The sequence below is a fragment of the Saccopteryx leptura genome, chromosome 8, assembly GCF_036850995.1.
Source record: "Saccopteryx leptura isolate mSacLep1 chromosome 8, mSacLep1_pri_phased_curated, whole genome shotgun sequence".
NCBI classification, from domain to species: domain Eukaryota; kingdom Metazoa; phylum Chordata; class Mammalia; order Chiroptera; family Emballonuridae; genus Saccopteryx; species Saccopteryx leptura.
Genome location: NC_089510.1, coordinates 28,206,772 through 28,231,420, shown reverse-complemented (window position 1 = coordinate 28,231,420; position 24,649 = coordinate 28,206,772). Strand labels below are relative to the sequence as shown.

The 24,649-nt window shown below is 36.0% G+C and overlaps 1 protein-coding gene across 4 annotated transcripts in view; it reads right to left on the bottom strand.

Moving 5' to 3' along the window:
• ABI3BP (ABI family member 3 binding protein) overlaps positions 1 to 24,649 on the bottom strand; it is a 266,245-nt gene that overhangs the window by 56,618 nt on the left and 184,978 nt on the right. Inside the window, exons 39-47 of one of the 4 annotated variants that reach the window (XM_066348013.1) lie at positions 22,200 to 22,256; positions 21,460 to 21,531; positions 20,774 to 20,821; positions 17,699 to 17,773; positions 13,156 to 13,230; positions 8,259 to 8,318; positions 7,607 to 7,654; positions 6,738 to 6,818; positions 4,356 to 4,433 (exon numbers count right to left, since the gene is read on the bottom strand). In XM_066348013.1, coding sequence (XP_066204110.1) covers positions 4,356 to 4,433; positions 6,738 to 6,818; positions 7,607 to 7,654; positions 8,259 to 8,318; positions 13,156 to 13,230; positions 17,699 to 17,773; positions 20,774 to 20,821; positions 21,460 to 21,531; positions 22,200 to 22,256 — 594 coding nt within the window. The remainder of the gene's footprint in view (positions 1 to 4,355; positions 4,434 to 6,737; positions 6,819 to 7,606; positions 7,655 to 8,258; positions 8,319 to 13,155; positions 13,231 to 17,698; positions 17,774 to 20,773; positions 20,822 to 21,459; positions 21,532 to 22,199; positions 22,257 to 24,649) is intronic. The other 3 variants (XM_066348014.1, XM_066348015.1, XM_066348016.1) reach the window with 3 other exon arrangements.

The following is a 24,649-nucleotide window of genomic DNA, read 5'->3' as shown; positions in this document are numbered from 1 at the left end:
ATACTCTAGAGACCACTAAATTGAGATTTAGCACCCTAGGGACCAACAACTTGTATACTTTGCATGGCAGTAGACAGGACGTTCTGCAACCTCCAATTATGCATGATAGCATTGATGCTAAAGGAAAATAAAACAAGTGAAAACATTCATGACTGGATATTAAAGATGTACATTGTAAGAATGAGGTAGGTCATTTCTAATATGTGTTAAGAATGTCATTATTTAGTCCATGTGTTTCAAGGGCATTTATTTTACCAGATGTTTGCTTAACATGGTAAACATATAAGGCAGTCAGCTATCCATTCATCATCCATGTATTCATTTATCCATCTATCCATTTACCCATTCATTTATTCATCCATTCACACCACTCAGTTAGGTGGTCACTGTGAAACATGATTTTGCCAAAAAAGACAAGAAACGTTAAAGGCAAAAAATTGAAATGTTTCAAGATAGGTAAGAAGGGTAAAAACATGATCTGTATCAAAATGTCTTAACTCAAGAACCCTGAAATGAATAAATACTCACTTAGTGCCATCTATTACAGCTTTAGGATGAGATAAAATAACCTCTGGTGTCCTTCCCATTAAGAAGGGGAGAGCAAGGAGCAAGAACTCAGACAAGCTCTGGGACCAACCCGTCAAACTCGTCATTTCCTGCTCCTGTAATCCAGGGCCTGGCCCAGTGAGGACTCCTACTGAAGACTTGTTGAATGAATTAAAAAAATGAATGACCACTGTCAACAGGCAAATTCATGAGGAACTCATCTGAAATATTTTTGCTTCTTCAGGTGTTAAAGTGTGCACTCGTCCTGGAATTGGTCCATGCTCCCCTTCCTGCCTCTGCCTCCTCCACACAGCGCACTGCCTCCTGACTCCCGCTGTCTTGTTAATGCTTTAGCTAAGACTGGAGAGAAATGTTCTTGCAGATTTGTAAGTACATTGCATTTTTACATCGGTTTTGTTCACATTTTGAGTTAGTATTTATGTAACCATAAATCAGCAATGCCTTGCTAACAGGTTAAAAAAATATATACCTGCAAAACAGATTATAATGTAGCTTAATTTATAAGCTTTACAATGTGAAGACTGATGAGCAGAATCGTGCCATACTTCAGGCTGAGTCAGCAGACATGTACTGAATTGAAATTCTCTGCAGATGCAGTGTGGGTTTTTCAAACTATAATAACTAGCATGAACAGAGGTACTGGTGTTATAAAATATAAATTCTCCTATACCCTAAAGTGCGTGATGATGATTAGCTAACGGTTTATTTTCTCTGAGAGTGATAAGATTCTTTGACAGCATATTTCAGCTTTTCATGTTAATTTACCCTATGTTAGATTACCTTCCCTTAAAGAGTTACAATAATCATGTCTTCTTAGCCTCATTTTAGAAAAAAAATATAAATTTTAAAACTTTAGGAAAGAGACTTAAAGCTGAACACAAAAATAATCAGCACTATATTCATTATTTCAAAGCCACAGGATCAGAATTATTTACTTTTCCACAGTCTCTACTTAAACCTAGAAAGAATTTTTATAAAATATCTGAAATATAATTTAAGCTGTGAATTATTCATATAGCTCATCACCAAATAGACATAGCCTTGAGAAAGCTATTCTAGGTTTTCCATTTTAAACTAAAAAAACCCCACAAACAAACAAAAGAGATTTGTGACAATGGGATTGGGTAAGTATTATCTTAATGTAATTTTTTGGTAACCAATAATAAAATTAAGATTAAAAGATGGTTTCCTATCTGTGTAGTTTTATAAAAAAAATCACATCCATACTAAACCAACAGGGATTACAGGAGAGACACCTTGAATATGCATGTTCTGCGCACACAGGGAGAGGGAAGGAATGTTCAGCTTTCCCTGAGTGGGGTAAGTATCAGGGGTCTGGAAGGAGTAAAATAATTAAAATATTTTCCACACTCCCCTGTTAAAAGTAGTTTTCTTCTATGGGTTGGGATGAGCAGGGTTGAGCAGAAGAGTCTGAGTCTTTCAGGGTTGCAGCGTGCCTCAGGGAACTCTCTCAGTATTCAGCGGGGGCCACAGCAAGGGGGCCACAGGGAAGAGGTGTGGGTTTTTCGGGGCACTTGGGCTCTATCATTGAGGGACTTGGAGGGTCACCATATGTGCATGGGTAGAGTGCAAAGATCACAAGGAACAATTTCACCCCTACAGCATCTACATCTAATTGCTGTGTTCTGTCTTATGCTCCTAATGTTCAATGTTACAAGCAAAACATGCCACAGCACATCAAAAACACAACAGTTGATTGGCCTTCTCTTCTACAGAGCTCAGGCACACGTTCATGAGGACTGTGCCAAAGACGCTCCTAGTGACACACAGCATGCCTTTACTAAAGTTGGCCCTCTACTCCCAAGCAGGGCTATTAGGCTGGGCCAGGTTGTGGATGCTACCTTTATCCCTAAGATGGGCCCTTTCCTAGGTTGTCCTTTGTCACCTCATGCAAATGAATCTGTGGTGAGCCCACTCTCAAGGTCCTTGGGAAGTCTAGAAAAGAGTGAATGCTATTGTGGTGCAGTTGAGGCTTAAGCTAAAGAGTCTCAGAAGATAAAATAATTAAAATATCGTATATTATATAAATATGTCAAGACAATTCATAGAATGATATCAGACCCTGGATATACATCTAATCAACTGTGAAACTTTTATTTAACAAAACCATACTCTAGAAGGAATTTGATAAAAATTTCACATACACTGGTCATGGTGACATAATACTGATATTTCCATTAAAGTAAGAAAATGCAAAAACAAAAAAAAGAACAGCCCTGATCATTTATCCTCAATTTTGCAATCTATAAAACTCTAAAAAGCCGAAAACTTCTTATTTGGCAACACAACCTGAGATGAATAGTTTTAATATGTCCTGTTTATTGTAAGTATATATAGATTTTGCTGCAAAAAATTAATGTTTGATTATAAAATTCCAGCTATCTTCTATTAAGCCAGACATTAAAGAGGTTTGCAAAAACATTAAAAAAAAAAACATACAAAAATGAGGGTGGAGTATGGATGTAACATGATTAAACATCTGTTATGAATGAAAATTTGGGAGGGCTGTCATGTATTCGGCTTCTGTCCGGATTTATAATAAAAAGTTAATAAACAGATAATAAAGTAATAAACATTTAAAACATAATAAAAATTAAACCAAACACGTAGATAAATTTAGAAATTTTACAAGAACTATTCTGTCATAGTGTTCATCACATTTATTTAATAAGTACTGCTCTATTTACTATAAAATATAAACTGTAAAATTAGATTTCTTTTATTGTTATCATATCCTCTTATTATTTCAAATTTCTTTCACAACCCCCCCCCCCCCCAAATTATAACTGATGATAAATAAAATCAATTTATCTTCCAACTCCTTAAAAAATGTTTGCTTTTGTTTTTTGGGCTTCCTTCCATATGAAAAAGGCAGAAATAGGCAAAAAGGGGTAATTTGGAAAATAAAGAAAGAAAGCGTGAAAATACTGGAAATCCACAACAGTTATCACCCAGGTGGGATTAATAAAAATATCCTCTGAGAGCATGAAGATGAGACAGAGGTTTGTGTAGAAGAATTTACTTCCCAAAATGTGGAGAGGAGGAAATTAAAGAAGGACATTCCAGAGAAAACTTCCTGGGAAATATAAATATTAATTCATCTTTAGGCCTGACTTGTGGTGGTGCAGTGGATAAAGCATCGACCTGGAAATGCTGAGGTCGCCAGTTCGAAACCCTGGGCTTGCCTGGTCAAGGCACATATGGGAGTTGATGCTTCCAGCTCCTCCCTCCCTTCTTTCTCTCTGTCTCCTCTCTCTCTCTCTCTCTCTCTCTTTCTCTGTCTCTCCCTTCCTCTCTAAAAAATGAATAAATAAATAAAAATAAAAATAAAAATAATTCATCTTTAAAAACGAATTTTTTTTTTTCTTCACTAATTTCCTTCCTCAGGTCACAATATCAATGAGTTCATTAAGTTGAAGAGATGAGACGTGGAGAAAATGGAGAGAAAGAGATGGAGGGAAGGTAATACAGGTTCTTTAATTAGAGGTAGAAAATGAGGTAAATGAAGGTCAATCAAGAAATAAAAAGGAGCTTTCATTGTTAGTTATCAGCAGCAAAGCTGTAACTGAAAAACTTGGCTTTCCTACATTCAACTGAGAGTCATACGGATATATATTCACTTTGGGCTGATGTTCTGCACCTATGAGGTGAAAAAGAATCAAGTAATTCATTCCGATGAGAAATGACGTTTTGTAAAGAAATTTTATTTCCTAATTAAAAAGTGAAGGAAGTGAAGTTACCATCCAGAGATGGGGAAATAGTATTACCCTGAGTCGTCTTTGTCAATTCAGTTGTTTGTGGAATCTTAGTTGTGAAGAATCCTTGGGTGGATTGGTCTGTTTCTGCTGAGGAAAAGCACAGTCAGATGTCTTGCTTTAAATAATTATTATTACGAACGTGTCAAACACAACCACTCTTTACTGCCCCAAGTGATAATAAGAGGGTAAATCACATTTATAAGGATGCTCAGTAATCATAATAATTCAAAGTTAATGGTACATTTTAATAACTCGCATTTATTATATTTTTCTATCTTCTTGAGCCAAATATTTTAATGGTTTTTAAAAAGATTTCCAAAATCTTTTAGCTTAGAATCATTGTTTCATGATATTAGAGATCGTTATACTTGGATGTGCCTCCTAACTGCCTTCATATTTTTTTCCTATTTCCATAAATTCCGCAAGTTATTTAGGTGAGCTGGAAAAGAGATAGATCAGATGAAAAGATGTATATTTACATCATATAAGAACAAGTGATTTTTATTTTCCTTATGTGAAAAGCAAAGTTTTTGTTTATTGATAGATACATTTCTCCTGACCCCTTCCCCCCCAAAATGATAATATCATACTTTCACCCTGTGTATTATATTGGATTCATTACAACATCATGAAGACATAGGAAATTATGTTGTTCACTTTGGTTCATACTGTCTTCAAGGAAATACTTTGTGCAAATAATATATTGTCTTTTTTTTTTTTCCTGCTCTGCATTATGATCTGGATTCAGCTCATAAGAGAAATACTTGAAACAAATTGTAGGTGATGGTTCTTGCTTCAATAAACCAAGTTACATAAAAAAACCCAAAACAAACAGGGAATAGGAGTTAGATAATTTGCATGTATGGCAATGGATCTTGAAAGTACTTTTAATTTTACCATCATGGGTGATGCTGACCCTCTGGGCCAAGACAATAATGGATGAATATTTGGTAATCGGGGTATATTTGCTCTTTCAGTTTTGAATTTTTTCTCCAAAAAAAAACTTTTTTAAAAAATGTGGTCCTGTGGTAGCGCAGTGGATAAAGTGTCGACCTGGAATGCTGAGGTCGCCAGTTCAAAGCCCTGGGCTTGCCTGGTCAAGGCACATATGGGAGTTGATGCTTCCTGCTCCTCCCCCACTTCTCTCTCTATCTTTCTCTCTGTCTCTCTTCTCTAAAATGAATAAATAAATAAAAATTAAAAAAAAATGTGGTCCGTACTTCATTTCAGCAGACACACAAAGAATGGATTTATTTGAAAGGAGATGAAGGGAGGAAAATAAAGTCATTAATCTAAACACAGCCGTGTGTGATGTAGCATAAACTGGGGCAGAGGAGCCAAACATCACGAGCTGAGAACACTTGTTTCCTGGTTCATTTTCAGCCAGGAGTCAGACAAACTGGGACTTCCCACATGATGAACTTAAACGGATGGCCAGCTCATCCCAAACAACTGTGCTGACTCATCCAGCCACATTTCTCCAGGTGACCTGCATGCTCATCAGATTATTCTGGACGCCAGTCTCTGCCCTGTGCCCCAGTCCCAACTGTCATTAACCTGAAAGGACCTTTGCACCTTAAACTTCAACTTTCACTCCAACCTGAAAACCCAGTGTAAATGTCACTTCTCTTATGAAGGCTTCCCTGATGCATGCAGATAGCTTGCTTGTAAGGCAAGTTGCCTTTCTCTGTCACACGCATTGTAAAGTATAACACTGGGGTGAATCCCAGGAGCTTTGGTAACTGAGTGTGTGGGCTCCAACCTGGCTCCGTGGGATTTGGCCAAAAATTTAAATCTCTTTCTTCTTCAATTTTCTAATCTCAGAAATGGGGCAAATAATAGAACCTACCTCATGATGTTGTTATGTGGCTTAAGTTAGAAAGAAAAATACATGTAATATACTGGGTGGCACTCAGAAAGCATCACTGTTACTAAATCCTGTATTCATATTGGATGACAAGCTCTCTGAGAGAAGAACTCCTTGAAAACAGATTTATTTTGAAACTCCCATTGCTTAGCACTGTCTTAGTAAGCTAGTAATAACTGTTAAATGCAAGTGTTCTTCCCAGGTGCAGTAACAAATACAGAAAAAACAGTACAAAAAATACAGCATTGATATACTTTGGAAACATTTTGCTTTTTAAAATACTTGAAATCTTGTCAAGATGCTTTAAAATATTCTCATTTTTATATTAAAAACCACCATGAATATTAAGACAAATATACAATTAATGTAAAAGAATAAAGTGAAATGGAGATTGGTATAATGATACAAAGAGCCCTTCTATTGCTTAGAAACAACCCATGAAAACAGACGTGCACATGGCTTCTTTGAGGGCAACCCCTCAAAGGCAGGTCCTTACTGGACTGAAATATCAAAACAAAATTTACCCAGAGTAGTTTGTAGTTCCTCTTGACTAGGACTTGGTGAAATCATAGGAATGAAAGGGTTTCCTCGGGTCTCTAAAGGAGCTGCAAAAGATAAGCACCAAGCTTTTCAGTCTCTGCATTCAAAGGCCAGCACCAGACCAGAATATTACATGAGATTCCTTCATTTGAAACTAAAAAGGCAAAACATTGAGTCACGGAGAAGTGAAGTGCACACAGAACCTTGAGGGAAATGACTAGAGTATTGGAATAACGGTTCTCAACTGTTCTTTGCCCCATTAGGATAGATAATAAATGACATTCCGTGCTTGACACCCTCCATGAGCATACCTGGAAAGATGGGGAATGGGCCAGACAGGGTCTTGCATCTGTCAGCTGTAGCTCTCCCACCAGACAAAACATAGGATTACAAAATAAGCGAGCATATCAGCAAGTTGGGTTTGCTCTTTTACCTCTTCAAATGAACTATTGGCAAATTTCAGTATTTTGACCAACATGAATGATCATTACTTGCCAGTGTCTTTCACAACTTGCTAGTGTGTCATTAGCACTACAGCTGAGAACCACTAAACCAGCAGAAAATGTTAACCAGATGGGCGTGAGTAAGGCGGAATCATTTTGAACATGGAGATAAAATGAGGTAGGTGAGGATGGACTTGCTAATGAGCTGTCTTAAGTTGGTCTTCATAGCAAAGCTTTTACAACAGTGAAACCATTTCTATCTTGGAAAGAGTAATAAGGAGAATGAAATGATGAAAAAGTTTGAGAAGAGATGATGTTTCAGTATTATCGTTTAAGACCTATAATCCTGATTGTGCAAAAAAAAAAAAAAAAGGAACAATTAGAATTGGTCGATATGGGAAAACCATTACCTATTGTTGTCTCTGGCAGATCAATTGTAAAGGTAACAGGCTGCAGAACTAGGTCAAAAGGAAACCAAAGAAACACAGTCATGAGAATTACTACCTAGTGAAGTAAAAATGGTTTTTGTATTTCCACATGCATCTATTTGAACACTTAAACATTCTCTAAGAACCATAACAAATATGAAAAAATTCTATATATCAGATGCCACCCAGGAAACTTAGTTTAGCTAAAGCCTCAGTTTGTATTCACTGTCACTTTAAGGAAAGTTTTGAGTAGACTCCTCCATGTTTTACTTAAAAGAACAGCCGCAGTTGGAATGTAGTTGTATTAACATTTTGAAAGAAAGTAAAAATGGTTGGCTCAGTTAATAATTAGGTCCAATAATTTTAGCATGATTTCCTACTCAATGAAAGCACATCCAGGAAAAATAAACTAATTGCACATTTATTCCCTAGTGTTAACAAGGGAAAAAAATTAGTCTAAACAGATTGTATGATTAAACCTTCTCAAAAAAAAAAAAAACCACCCCAGACATTCTATATCCATAATTTTCTTCAAGCTTCTTCCACATCACGATCATTAAAAAAATTTTTTTTTAACTCAAGAATCCTTTTGAAAATATACTTCCTAATTGGGAAAATAAAATAGTTTATTTACCAGGTTCACTCTGGGAGACTTTGTGGTCTGGTTTATGGGGAAGGAACACATCTCCTGGAACTGAAAGAACAAAGATAGGAAACACTGTGTCTTCTAAATGTCACACCTGGAGTGAAACAGTCCACAGGTATAAAACCTGGAAAGCAAGAACGAAGCAAAGGTACTTTCACGGTGGCTAAAGAACAAAGCCAAAAAGATACCATTCTTTTCAAAATGGAAGAATGCTACCATCTAGGGAAGGTTCCAGTAGGAATAAAATTTCATTTTGAAGCCTCTCCTTGAGAAAAATTTTTCAAAGAGGAAATACTAAAGTAATTCAATCCAAGAAGGCAGGTTTCTCTCACATTGACTTCAAAATAGAAAATGTTTGAGTAAAGTGGTTAGGTGCCATTTGATATTCACACTACAATTCTACTGATAGCAATAGAAAATACAGGATCTTAGATAAAGTGTACAAATAGCCTACAAATTGATGGAAACAGCAAGAAAGGCAAAATTCTTGAATAAGAAAAGAACAAAGTTTTATTCTAAAAGACACTAACAGGCCCTGGCCAGTTGGCTCAGTAGTAAAATGGCGTGTGGATATCCTGGGTTCCATTCCAGTCAGGGGACACAGGAGAAGCAACCATCTGCTTATCTTCTCCCTTCTCTCTCTCTAGCTATCTCTCTTCTCCTCCCATAGCCATGGCTTGATTGGTTCAAGTGCATCAGCCCCAGGTACTGAGGTAGCTTCATGGAGCCACCACCTCAGATGCTAAAAATAGCTTGGTTGTGAGCATGGCCCCAGATGGGGTTGCTGGGTGGATCCAGTCCAGGTGCATGTGGGAGTCTGTCTCTCTATCTCCCCTCCTCTCATTTGCAAAAGAAAAAGAAGGAGGAGGAGGAGGAAGAAAGGAAAGGGGAGGAAGAAAGGAAAGGGGAGGAAGGAAGGAAGGAAGGAAGGAAGGAAGGAAGGAAGGAAGGAAGGAAGGAAGGAAGGAAGGAAGGAAGGAAGGAGACACTAATAGTTATCAGGAGGAGAAAACAGAGCAAAGGAAATGAACTACTTATTAGAAGATACCACATGAAAAGTTGATGGAGTATTGTTACATAGTAATACTAGATAAATGTTGCCATTTTTGTTGTTCTTAGTGATGTGGCTTCCAGTATATTAGGTATCAGGGCCTCCTGACATATGACATCATTTCATATGAGACTATGAAAACAAAGAACAAAAATGTCAGCTAAACAATAAGCATATTCATTTTCAGTCTCTGCTATCCAGTATATTTTTAATGCCTGTGTCCAGTTCTATTTTGGCAAAATAAAACAGCCGGCATAGAATTTGACACCTTGTTTCCCATTGGGGCAAATATCAGGGTGACTTGCCTACTGCTGGTACCAGATTTCTATAGCAAAGTCTTCTTCCAAGAGCAAGATAATATGCTTCTTTGACTCAGTTTCCCCAGTCAGAGGTCCTTTTTAGCCCTATTCTCTCGCTGAAAGGTTTTCCTATCACTCTGAAGATTTCATAAATACCAGAATCTCTTTGGTAGGCAGTATAATTTTCTTTCATATGATATGGTGCTGGAGAAAAAGAATTAGAATTCAGGCTTTAAACTGTGCTTTAAAGAAAGATGAAAAAAAAAATTGTACCAGGTGTTCACACACCACATTGTATATCATTAGTATAAAAATAGGCTACATAAAATGGACATTCCCTTTTTATTGCTTTTGGGGATGTTTAAGGTATCTGTTCTTAGTCTAGGCCACTAAGTACCAGTGAAACTGCAGTGGTGGGATTTGGTCTATTGAAAAGAAACTTGACTCAATTAGAACTTTTATGAACTAAAAAAATAACATCCAAGGGAACTTGAAACTCTGGATTTTTTTAAAGAAAAAAATCTACCTAAAAAGATCAGTGGTCAACAAAGTTAGAGAAAACCCATCAAAACAATGAATGTTTCACCTTTGCTCTGTAGTATTTTGGGGAATTGAAATAGTAAAATATGAGAAATTTCTAGTTGTAAATCAAACTAAATGTTTATCAGGAGGGTGAAAGGGAAGGCACTTTGATTTGGCTCAGGACCATACAAAGCGCTGGTAGTTTATAAATAACCTAATTGGTTACAGTGCTAGGCTAGGCAGAGAGGAGTTGGGATTAGGAAAGGAGAAACAGAAGAAATGTACAACCAATAAATCCACTGTACTGTAAATACATTACTCGCTGCCTGCTCTGGCTGACTGAGGAATTTAGGCTTGGGTAATGTGAATTCCTGCTGCTGCAGTTGTCACTTTTTTTTTCTTTCTTTTAATTTTTCTATTTATTTTGGGGGAGGAGAAATGAAAGGAAGGAGGAGAAGGAAGATAGAGAGTGAGGCCTCAACCAGCTCATCATTCCACCTAGCTGTTCGACTGAGCTGTGCACTCTTTGGTTGCTTCTTGCATGCACCCTGGCAGGGGACTGAACTTGTGACCTGGGAGGGCTGAGACGGCACTCCATCCACTGAACCACCCAGCCAGGGCCGACTGGCACTTTTTCACCATGAAGTGATGATATAATAAATTGCCATAGTAGGCTTTCTAAAGCAGCTAAAATCGGTGAAAAGAAAAATTCTAAAAATATTCACAGGAAAGGGTTATGGATAATTCTCTTGGCTGGTCAATTGTAGCTTCAAGAAATACAAGTTTTTCTTTTTATTTTTTTATTTTTCCCTGTGTAGCATGTCTCTGTGTATTAAATTAACTAAGACAATGATTTGGTAGTGGCTGAGTAGCTCAGTTGGTGAAGAGTGTTGTCTGGATATGCCAGGGTTGTCAGTTCGATCCCAGGTCACAGCACATATAAGAACCAACCAGTGAATGCATAAATAAGTGGAACAACAAATCAATATTTCTCTCTCTCTGTTTCTCTCTCCTTCCTCTCTATAAAATCAATCAATCAATAAAAAATTAAATGAGAACCTGGTTCTTAAAACCTAAATCTTTCATGATAGGGGAAACAAATATAAATAATGACAATTTTTTTTAGAAGGCACTTTTAATTTCCTTATAAGAATATTTACCATTTTATATTTCAGACTCAATTATATTAACCAACTTACCATGTATAGTAACAAACCAATCAATGAAATAAACTATCCTTATTTATTTATTTTTACAGAGACAGAGAGAGAATCAGAGAGAGGGATAGATAGGGACAGACAGGAACGGAGAGAGATGAGAATCATCAATCATCAGTTTCTCCTTGTGACACCTTAGTTGTTCATTGATTGCTTTCTCATATGTGCCTTGACCGTGGGGCTACAGCAGACCAAGTAACCCCTTGCTCAAGCCAGCGACCTTGGGTCCAAGCTGGTGAGCTTTGCTCAAATCAGATGAGCCCGCGCTCAAGCTGGCAACCTTGGGGTCTCGAACCTGGGTCCTCCGCATCCCAGTCTGATGCTCTATCTACTGCGCCACCGCCTGGTCAGGAAAACTATCCTTTTGAATAAAGAGCACCACTCTAAAGCACCATACAAGATAATTATGAGCGAAATGTCTAATATGGACAAATAAAAATGAATGTGGATGGGTGTTCTGCCAGGCGAGAGAATCGATGTGTTATTGCCTAATATAGACGGTGAAATCTGAAGTCTACAATAAGGTGTATTCTGCAACAGGTTGCAAAGATACTGATCCTTTAGCAAAGTAATACATGTAGACTACACACCCCTTTTACTTCCAGTACTCTACTGCTTTATCCTAATCTTGTGCCCTTAGGTCCAGCCTGAGAAGAAGTATATCACCTGCCCTTTGGGAGGACACTTATCAAGCTTAACCTGGGCTCTTGGTCCACCCTCCACCCCATCTTTCCTATGGCTTTTTATTTTCCATTGTTTATATTATCTGATATTTTTCTCCATTAGTCCATATTTCCATTTATCCATAGGTTTCTTACCCTCCACCTATAAAACAGCTCAAGTGCTCCAAATCTTAAAAAAAAAAAAATCATTCCCTTGACATGGCTTCTTTTTCACACCATCCTTCTCTTGCTCTCATTCCTTTTTCAAAAACCTCTATCTGACTCTCCTTCCTAGTCTCTCAGTTATATCTTCTTTATACACTGTGGTCTGTTTTCCATTTCATTGACCTTCTACAACTATGTATTCATGATTCCTTACCCATAGTTCTGAAGCCCAAATTGCTCTAAAACCCAAATGGTCCTTTTAAATTTATTTGGCAGCAAAACCTGACCAGAACTGGCCTGTTTATAGTTTTTATGTATCTTGTATAGTATTACTCTTCATACTCCTCACAGCCAACATTAATATGTTTGTTATTATTATTATTTTTCCCAAAGTTAGAAGTGGGGAGGCAGTCAGACAGACTCCCACATAGGCTCGACCAGGATCCACCCAGCATGCCCACCAGGGGACAATGTTCTGCCCATTTGGGGCATTGCTCCATTGTGGCTGGAGCCATTCTAGCACCTGAGGCGGAGGCCATGGAGCCGTCCTCAGCGCCTGGGCCAACTTTGCACCTATGGAGCCTTGGCTGCGGGAGGGGAAAAGAGAGAGAAAGGAAAGGGGGAAGGGTGGAGAAGCAGATGAGCACTTCTCTGTGCCCTGGCTGGGAATCAAACTCGGAACTTCCACACTCCGGGCCAGTGCTTTACCACTGAACCAACTGGCCAGGGCCAGAAACATTCTATTCTTGGCATACATTTTTGCTTTTTGATTATATCCATAGCTTACTATATGAACACTTACATAATTCTTACAAAACCTCTGACATGATCATGCCATGTATGATATAACATGGTATCTGAACATAAGTGAAATCCATCACATCCTCACATCTATCAGCTCTCATGTTTCATTGCAGCAGAGTGGGACAGTGGAGTGCATTTGGCTCAAATATGAAATAAAACATTTACCAGGTGGAGTATATGACACTTCTGGCCTTGGTGACATTTTTGGCTTTGAGGTAACATCCTGGAACACCTTAGGAGCTGAAAGAGAGAACTCAGACTGTGAGCCATTTGGTTTCAGCATCTCCCAGTCATGCTTAACACATATGATTTGATAAAGTATAAGTCTGACCATGGACAGAAAAAAAAAAGCAGTAAAATGGGAGATATGTAGAAAAAGAAACCTTAAGCTCTAAAAACAGATCAATTAGATGTCCAGATAGTTTTAGAAAAATGAAATGTAAGGAATGCAAAATTTGACTATGAATAAAGGTAAGATAGAGGATTTTTTTAAAACCGTCATTTCAGAAGAGACTACCAATTAAATTAATGTGAGAATGCTCTTCTTTTTTGGATGTTTGATTGACTTCTCCTTCACCATCCCCCACCCACCACACACCGTGTCTTTCTTTGAAGATGAGTTCGGTGAGTCAGAGTAGAAGCCCAAGAAGCACAGATAAAAGAAGCTTAAAGTCAGATCAGGACAAAGCAGAAAGGGACTGGGATGGAGTGGGTGGGCTGGCATTCTATTCTCCCTGCAAGTCCTAGGCTCCAAATAACCCTTTAAATGAATACGTTCACAAACTAAAAGAGTCTTTCTGCAGCTGTTCCTTTAGAGCAGGGGTCCCCAAACTACAGCCCGCGGGCCCCTGAGGCCATTTATCCTGCCCCCGCCGCACTTCTGGAAGGGGCACCTCTTTCATTGGTGGTCAGTGAGAGGAGCATAGTTCCCATTGAAATACTGGTCAGTTTGTTGATTTAAATTTACTTGTTTTTTATTTTAAATATTGTATTTATTTCAGTTTTGTCTTTTTACTTTAAAATAAGATGTGTGCAGTGTGCATAGGGATTTGTTCATAGTTTTTTTATAGTCCGGCCCTCCAATGGTCTGAGGCACAGTGAACTGGCCCCCTGTGAAAAAAGTTTGGGGACCCCTGCTTTAGAGTAATAGGTGCTGATGTAAAAGATAACAGGAAAAAAAAATCTAATTCATTTATAGCTTATTTTATAGTTTCAAAAATTGCTTTCATTAGGCTTATGCCCTTTGATTCTCATCCAAACAGGGGGAGGAAGGAATTCTCAGCTTCACTGGGTTGGTGACCTGAGGTTACATAGTTCAGTACCAGAGACAAGACTTGAACTGAAGCTGAGGTTCAGACATTACCACTAGGTCCAAACACCCGGATCCTCTATATTCAAGCTCTGCAGGTCACATTTTTAACTTGTTTCTCATGTTTTAGAAGGAAATAATAAACCTGTCTTAACTCAAAGGATGGTTGTGAGAATTTAAGGTCATACGTCAAAATGATGTGGAAACTAGACTGCTATAAAATTGTTTCCACTTCTAGATAGTCTCTACGGAGCTGACATTGAAGGATCTGAGAACATTCTAATTTTCTTTTTGTTTGCTCCTACAAAAACTAGAAGCACCTATAGTTTGGGTGATTATAAGATTTCCAGGTATAAAATTAATAATGGGATTGTTAAGTATTACCTATGAACACAGACATCTAAATTTAAAAACCTTTATTTAATGACAATACATTCTTGATGATTTGTTCCAATTTCTTTTTATCCCCCTTTGCCTTCAATGGCAAATAGAAATTTAAATTTTGCCATCTAATTATAAACACAGTTTAAGTATAAATAAGAGAGGTAGCATGCCCAATTACAGAATTCTATCCTAAAAAAAGTGGTAGAGGAACTCACTGTGTCGCACTTTAAGGTGCATACACTATTGTCAGATGATACCCTTCCAGCCCAACAACAATAATTTGCATTTGGTATTGTAATATGAACAGAACATTCTCTTACCAGAAAAGCTTTTTGAAGTTGATAAAGAGCAAGCCAAGGGTTAGAGGGAAGTACTAGGATTTGACTATACCTTTGAAATATTTAGTAGTATGCACACATTCTTGAGAGACTATAAAACCCCCCAAAATATTGCTGGATCTATTAGGTAAGATAATATTCTCTTGGGTAAGAAAGAATCTAATTTCATCCACGTTTAAGAGGAATAATTAGACTTTAGTTTCTTATCCACAAATTTAATATACTTGCTTTGGTTTTTTGTTTCTCTCCTATTCATTAATGTATTTTGTTTTTTCACGATCAATTTTCTAAATTGTTTCCTTGCATTAAGTAGCATGGAGAAAGCCAGCAGTATTGGGGTTGCAGCTGTCTTCTGCAGGAGACACTGAAAGTTGCTTCAGTTGGGACTGAATCAGGAATCTTGCTTGCTTATATGGCAGCCACTCAACGGTTTCAGATTTAGAGTGAAATGCATTGAGCATATGAACCTATCCCCTCTGAAGCTGTATATCTTGTGGAAGAAGGTTGGCTAATGGTCTAAATCAAATAAATTTGAACTTTAAATATAGTACAATAGAAATTTAGAGTAAGCTGTTTATTTATTATTCTGTATTTTTATATGCAGAGAGTACAGCTCAAAAAGAAAATTATGAATGTTTTCCTTGTTACTTCATATCTTTCACTTTTAAAAATTTTACTAACCAGAAATTTATATTCCCAATGTCTTAACTCCCAGCACTTATTTTTCACCCCTACTCTTATTTTCCAACATTCTTTAAGCTTTCATGCTTTCTTATTTATTTCCATTTCTCCTTTCGTTTCATGTTTTATATTGAAATAAAAAGTTGCGAGCATCCTCATGATTTTATCTGCTGATTTATTTTTTAAAGTTAGACTTTAGTTTCTTATCCACAAATTTAATATACTTGCTTTGGTTTTTTGTTTTTATTCTATTCATTAATCATTAGTTATTTTCAACAATGGTTCTTATATATTAACATTTCACACGTATTTATTATTATTATTTAAAATTTCTCATTCTATCAAGGGATTTTTGCCTTAGTACCCTCATATACTTAAGTATCATATTTGTATTATTTTCATAGCAAACTTTTAGTAATTAAATAACACATTTTTAAGTACATTAAAATAGATCTAAAAAACATTAGTTAGATGTGGAACATAGAAATGTCTTTTAAGGAATTTTCCTTTAAAGAAAAAAATAACAGCGAAAATTTCCCTCAGAATAAGACATTAAAGACCATAGACAAATACATAGCTTCTCTCTTTCAGTAGGGACACTCCAATATGATTAAAGGATTTGTTTTGGGAAGTTAACACTCCTACCTGCTAATGTTTTTCTTTCACCAGACCATTAGTAGTAGTGAGGTTTCCTTTAGGTGCACCTCATATACTTTTTGGATGAAGACCATGTATAAATGATACATTTAAATTTAGGTGATGGGCCTAGACCCCAGGTCGGGCAACCTGCAGCTCGTGAGCCACATGAGGCTCTTTGGCCCGTTGAGTGTGGCTCTTCCACAGTGCGGGCGCTTCCTCGATCAGCAATGTACCTACCTATATTGTTTAAGTTTAAAAATTTTGGCCCTCAAAAGAAATTTCAATCGTTGTACTGTTGATATTTGGCTCTGTTGACTAATGAGTTTGCCAACCCCTGGCCTAGACTGTAATTTCCTTGGCAATGGAAGGGTTCCATTCTATTTTACAGTCCTAGTGTCTAGTGCATTGCCTGGCACATAGTAAGAATGCAAGAAATATTTGTTGAATGATTAACTGATTAAATGAATTAGATAAACAATCACTTGAGCATCAAGGGGTGATACAATTTAAAATTAGGAGGGAAGAGAGACAGGAGATCAGTTGCTCAATGACAAAAGACTAGAATTACTAATAATATTCTGGATAGATGCTTAGAGTAGGCACTAATGCTAGAATGTCCCATGATTAGTGACAGATGAATTGCAGAGGCTAGAAGAGGAAGAGAGGTAAAAACCAGATATAAAACACTGAAAACCTGCCACAGATGTAAATTGAAAGGCGGAAAAACAATAAGCTTTATTTGAGGCATGTCAAGTTTATGGTAGTCCAAAATGGAGATTGGAGAAATTAGACAAGAGCTTGGTTAAGAATTTAGGGCTAATCATTCAAATGAGAACTTCTTGAACAGAATAAAAAATGGTTTATAATGTATCTTTTTGGGGTCCTTATGAAAATTTTACAGCAAAACAACCAAAGCAATATTATGTAATTTTTATGTTATAAGAGAGGAATTATGTTATCATCTTGACATTAAAGTTAAATAAAATCTAATGAAAGGTAAAAAAACAAAACAAAACAAAAAACACCTAGGTGATTGGCAAAAGGAGGAACATTCAAAAATAATGGAAAGAGTAGAAATTTTCAAGTTGGGAGAGTGAAGAAAAGTTGACAGGCTACTTTTTAAAGAAATTTTATTCTTCTCCATCTCCCATTTAAAATCATGTAACAGTAGGGAAGCTCTCAAGAATAAGCTATTCTATAATAATATACATTTTAGTCTAAAAGTGTGTGTGAATATTTTATTAGGTTTCAAAGGAAGACTTGTTTCCCAAGGATTAAAAACCCAACTTGCTGTAATTCTACAGAATAATTTCACTAACATAAAAGTTTTCAGGCCAGAATAAAAATATGTATTTACCTGGTTGTGTCTGTGGAACTCTTGGACGTGGCGATGTTTTTGGTTTGGGAGGAATGCGCAGTGTCTGCTTGGGAGCTAAAACAAAAAAAGACATAAGGTTTGGAGCTCTAGAGCTCTTAAAAAAATCACAGCATTTAATAACCTCAAGGCTCTCAGAGATGTTTGTTGAGTGACTGATGGTGTAAATACACAGCAATCAATGCAATGAATGCTTCCAGAGAGCTACAAAGTATAGGAGGATAATTTTTCATTATAACAAAACAAGAAGGAACATTGAATGATATCCAAGATATTCAGCTGGACAATGAAACTGTTGGAATTCCAAAAACATCTTCAAATACCTTTAAAACAGGTTAAAATTAATTTCATAATAACAAATATTCATTCTTAATACATGTACATACCATTTTATCAGATTATTCCAGAACAATACATATTTTGAGTACAAATAGATACAATTACTTCTATAAAAATAAAAGTCAGCATGCCACATTCCAAAATTACCTAGAAAATAAATGCATTTGAATAGAATGTGCTGATGGAAAAAAAATTAATCTTATTAAACCGAACAATTTTTATTTGTCATACTGAGAAAGAGAAATTGAACAGAAATTAAAAGGATAGGTTACTGAAGAATGTTATTCCTTCGCTGGCAATTCCCAAAGGGGTTCTAGGACATTCAGTATAAAAACCAATTATTTCTTCACCAAGAAAATTAAAAGTGTATCCTGCTGGAGAAAAGATATTATCAAAACAGAACAGGGTTGCAGTTTGTGGAAACATCTCATGTGGTTGGAATAAAGTGTGTTTGGGATGAGAGAGGTAGAAAGAAACAATGTTTTTCAAGGTCACAGAGTTTCAAGCACCTTAGGAAAAGATTGCTGAAAATAAGAGCTATTAGCTATTAAAAGTTTCTAAAGAGTCTGCAGAGACTTCCTCTTGATACTAAATAAAAATATGTAAGGCCTGCAATGGTTGTGGTGGAACCTTCTTACCTGTAGAGAGATGAACACCAAGATATGTTGGAGGTTATACTGCCTTAGAAGCCCGGAACCTGGGCATTTAGAGCTCCCTTTGCTAATCACTGGGTGACAGCTGCCGGATCTCCATCAAAAGTTACAGAAGGTTTAAAGAGTCCTTCCAACTCTAAAATTTTCTGATTTTAGAATTTCTTTCAGTTTTATGACTTTCTGACCCCAACGTCCTTGCTTCCTACTGTCAGGAGATTTGTTCCCCCTGGGGTATAATACAGATGGTGTGCAGCAGGTAAAGGCATATCATGGGGCAATGCCACAAAAATGATTCAGAAAGATAAAATTTACTAATAATATTCACAATTAAACATTTCAAAAATATTAATAATTACAGCTAATAAAACCAATAAATTTTGCAAAGTTAGAGATAACTAACACAGATTCAGTTAATGCAGTCAATGCAGAATTTTGCTAATCATTAAACTGTAGAGTTTAATAGGCAATATTAATAAGGTATTTCTGAGGACAATAAGTAAAATTAATATCTACACGTCCTTTGGAAATAGAGTCAAATAAAAGAGTTCAATGGCAATCAAAACACAAGTTTGGGCTTATTTGTAATAAACTCCTATTCCAATACAGCATATGGCTATTGAGAGGATTTTTCCTTGTAAGAAGAAGAATATTTAGTTATCCATGTTGATGACTTGCTCTCCTTCATTACTCAACAATCAAGTAAACCTTTTATGACTTGCCAAAGTAACCAGTTTAATTTCAGTTTCTCTAATTTGCACATAGTGAAATGGCCAAACCAATGCAGGACGGAGTGGAAAGAAGTCAAGGACCTTAATGAAAAGGTGACTGACCAGTTATACCTTTTCATATGGATTGCACAGGAAAGCCTATTTCTGTTCATCTCAAACACAAATCAGATATTTTGAAATACTTTCTTCTACATGACCATATAATTTGTAAAACTAGTCAAGGTGATAAAATATTTCAATTAGGATATATATTTATATTTCAATAGAATATACATGATCTTCCCCAGAAACATGACTATTTTCTATATTAAAGACTTGTACAGCAGCTGAGAGGTGTTTTTTTGGCCATATTCTAAAGAATATTCACACTTCCACATGACTGGCTACAGATGATGGGCAGAAGAAGTAGGGCAGCAAGGACTGTGAGCCAAGGGATTAAGGCGGGGCTTTTGATATCAAGTAGTGCCCATCTTGTCTTTCCATTCTTATTCTCCACAAACACTCACCTTCTACATGAAATACAAAATAATGTATTTACCTGGTTCAATCTGAGGCTCATTTGGGGTGGGCAGGATTATAGTTTGGGAAGACAGAGTTGATGCTTCTATGATAATTATAAAAGAATAACCCTAGTCACCATGGTGCTTCACACACCTTGAGTACAGATGACAGAAATGAAGATAACAAGTAGATCTTTTTTTAAAAAGAAAGAAAATGAAAAATTTGCAGCAAAATAACATTCCTTCTTCTATATAATACATTTAGTTTAAAATATGCCTGTCAAAGTAAGCAATGTCCTTATTTTTTTAAATCTTTACTTCACCCTAGTACCTCCTCAACAATGCTAGAAAGATATAGTCAATAATAACCATAAATAAAAAAAAAACTTTAAAAAAAGTGTTAAAGCATAAGCCAATTCAAGAAGCATTGAATTTCACTTAAATAATAGAGAAAACATCAAACATATAAATGAATGTGACAGAATGAGTGTTAGTGGAAAGTATGTTGCCAGAGTAGAAGGTATGAATGAATCATTATACAAAAAATATTGTATGAAATATTCAACACAACATCAAGCTGGCAGAATACGCAGGGTTAGGAAAAGGGTGCTTTAGATTGGATAGTTTTGTTGACTTAAGTAGAGAAAGAGACCAGGTCCAGATACAAAACTGAATGGAAGAAGAGACTTCTTGAACAATGGTTATGATTAGAAAGAAAATTAACTGCTGTGACAAAAAAAAAAATGATGTTGCAACATGAATTTACAATGAGAGAGAACCTGAGGTTCTCAGATGATGATGACAATAAGGACAGATGCTGCTGACATGTGTCATTACCTAGTGAAGTCTCAGGTGGTTCAGACTCATTTGTAATAGATTCCACCACTGTATCAAAACAAAGGAGAACAGTTTTAAAATTTGTAAGATGTCAAGCTACAGTCAAGTATTTTTATTTAACATCAACCCAACTCATTCTCTTAAGGGTTTGCATCATTTTGTTTTTTTTCAGATAGGATGAAGCATTTAGACAAGAATAAAAGAGAACCAAGAATGAAAATTCTATCCTACAAAAGAACCCTCCAATCTAATATTTCTGTTTTAACTGTCAAATACTGTAGAGAAACATAAATTTCTTTTTTTATAAAAGATTTTATTTATTGATTTTATAGAGAGAGGAGAGGATGGGGAGTGAGAGGTATCAACTCATAGTTGCTTCACTTTAGTTGTTCATTGATTGTTTGTTGTATGTGCCTTGACCAGGCAAGCCCAGGGCCTTGAACCAGTGACCTCAGCATTTCAGGTCAATATTCACTGAGCCACCACGGGCCATGGTGAAATTTATTTCTTTATTCAAAGAGATAATTATTATTTTAAAAAATCCAATAATTTGAGGACTCATAGCTCTTAAAATCTATTCAATTCTATAGGTGCCACAGCTTGAACTTTCTTATTCCATAAACATAATATATAGCAATTAAAAATTTGTTGCATTAAATGAATCAAAGCATGAAAACCTTTACCACCTTCAGTCTTTGGCTCCTCTGGCCTGAGTGGTGCTTGGGCAGTGGGATATACATAATCTGTTTCAGCTGAGGCTAGGGAGAAAACAGGGGATGTCTGGTTAATGGTGGGCAGCCCTTACCACTCTGTAATGGAATACTGTTTAATTTGAGAACAGATTAGTTATTTTAAGTAAATACATTCTTGAGTAAAATATCTAGGTGATTTATGAAGATGAATACAATTTAAGTTGGCGGAAATAAAAACAGGTAATATGCTATGTGGGAAAACACACACACACACACACACACACACACACAAAATAACTGGTTTAGTCTATAGAAATTTCTACCTGAAGCAAGCAGATCATTTCACTTCCTTACATTTAAAAAAAGGGATTCTAGTAAGAAAAAGACAGAGTGAGTCTTTGGAAAGCATGGAGATGAATACTACAAATGACATTAAAATGAAAAATAGCATGTACATGTTCATATTGAAAGAGTGGCCAGAACATGAAAATATTAAGATTTGCATTCAGACTGATAGAAACTAAATAAGAAAATAGTGAAACTTGCACAGCAATACTGCAGACACTAGCATCATATGCTGTATATATTTGACTCTCAAGATTTACTGGATGAGCACAAGATGTGAGAAGCTATGAAATGTCACAAAGCATGAGGGCATTCAAAGAGGACTTTCACAGTGAGTTAGAAAAAGCACATATACCTGACTTCCCATTAGGAAGTATTTTTACCTATACCTTTCTCTGATGACTCAGTGCTAAATGTAACAGATTCAGATTCCAGGACTTCAGAAACTAGCAAACAAACAAACAAACAAATAAACAAAAACAAAACAAAAACCCACGATGATACCATTGATCAAGGGTGGGTTGCTGTAAGCTTTGAACAAAAGAATACAAACTAAGTATTTAGAAAAGTGCTTTGTACCTATAACTGATTCATGCTAGCCGATGATAATATATTTTTATTAACAATAGAAGAAGCTCTAATAATTGAATGAACTCACAATTTTATGTGTTGTAGATAACCAATAGCAACTTTACCTTGTACTGTCAATATGAGTATCAAAATGCCATTACTTAATTAAAAGAGGCACGAAAAAGATAAAAAAGATTACAATCCTATGCTACAATCAATCAATCAATTAATAAAATCCAATGTTTCAAAATAAATGTTAGAGTGTAGCAACAGCATTGCTAAGAATAATTTATAATTTTGTTTTTAATTTTGAAGGCCAATATGTTCGTGTTTATATTGTATAAGGTAAAATATTTTGTTTTTAGTGAAGGGAGTACTTTCTTCTTCCTTGATGGTCACAATTGAACTAGCATTCTTTTCATTTGGCAGAACACCGATTGTGCTTACTACTAAATAGTACCACAAATTCATAACTGTTAGTAAAAAGTAAAGATAAAGAATAAAATCAGTTCTTCTAAGTTTTCTGTTAACTACTTAATCAGATACATGATTACTATCTAAAATGAAACAGAATAAAGAATGAAATGAAGATAAGTTTTTCTATAATATTGAGTAATACAATTAATATAAACAGAATACATTACTAATTTAACACTTACTAATATGCAATCATGGAAAGACCATTGTACACTATGGAGAAAGAGTTGTTAAATGTGTATTCTTTTGTGTTTCTATATTTGGAAATACAACACTTGGAGTTTGTCCCTTGAAGCTCAGTGTACGCACACAGATAAAACAATCTATTTATATTTACCAAGTTGACTCTGTGTCATTTCTAGGCTTGGTAATGTCGCTGGTCTCAAAATAAGAGTTTGCAGTTCAGTGGGAGCTGAAAAGAGGGTCTAAGTTGTCAGTTACGTATAATTTATTTTATAGGCTTTAGATAAAGCAACGAATTGAAATACATAGTCCCTCAAAATAGCAAGATGATGGCGAGTTAATGCAGAGTAGGCATTATTTAAAGCAGAAATTGGCAAACTATGGCTCTCCTGCTGTTTGGCCCGTGAGCGTAAAATGTTTTCTACATTGTTAAATGATGGGAAAATACTTAAGAGTAATATTTCATAACATGTAAAAGTGGTATGAAATTCAAATAAAGTTTTATTGGTGCAAAGACACATCCACAAATAATTCAAGGCATATTTGCATGTCATTGACATATTGGCTTTGGTTGGCTTCAGGCTCCAGTTCCAGAGTTGAGTAATGTGACAGAGACTGAGTGGCCTGCAAAGTCTAAAATATTCCCTAACTAATTCTTCACATAAATGTTGCTGACCTCTGATCTTAAACAGTCGTCTAGAAAAGCAAGATTCTATTTGAAAAAATTAGATTCTCATTGATTATTGCACCTGAATCTGAATTTCCACAAGGGCTTTTAAGAGCTCCCTATAGCTGATTTCTTGAGAGCATCATTAACAAAATGTTTAGTTTCATCTAGAAGTGTTTTGTTGTATGTTCCAGTTTGACTCCCCTCTCTGGTATTCTCAATAGGGGTCAAGACTTTTTGTTTTATTTTTTCCTGTTCATGCCCTTCCATCTACTAATTCAAATCCTGAAATTATTTCGAAGTCCGATTATTTTTTAACAGCCCACATAGGTCCTTGACTCCTTTAAATATTTTCTCTTTATATTTTTTAACCACTCAATTATACAAGTTGATTTTGTATAAGTAAATTGTCTTATATCTAAGACAAAACTCAAGAACTGATTTTTTTTCCCACAATTATATTGTTGTCTGTTCAAAAGTAAAACAAACCCTTAATTTTGATCTCCATCTCTGTTCAGCATCCCACCCCATCCCACTTAACTGCAAATACAGTGCCGGGAAGACAGAGAGCAAGGAAGTATTTGTTTACATAAACCAAAGAAACAACACTTTTTAAAAAGAGATGAATACAATGGAATAATAAGGGAATTGTGTAAGATGCATCTATTGTCAGAGACAATCCTTATGCAGGGCACATGGTGAGTTTGACTACCATATAGATCTCTTCTCAACCACGAGCCTCCTAGTCAAACCTGCAGTTGTAAACATGCTAACCACCATTTGTGCCTTTGCCTCAGAGGGCACAGAGTTGAGAAGTACATGTTAGCAAGCCACAGAAGGGGAGCAATTTGATTTTCAGACTCTTCATTGAATCATATAATAAAATTATAAAGGGGATTTTATGCCAGAGAGATTTCCTCAACTGGATCCAAGGACATTAAC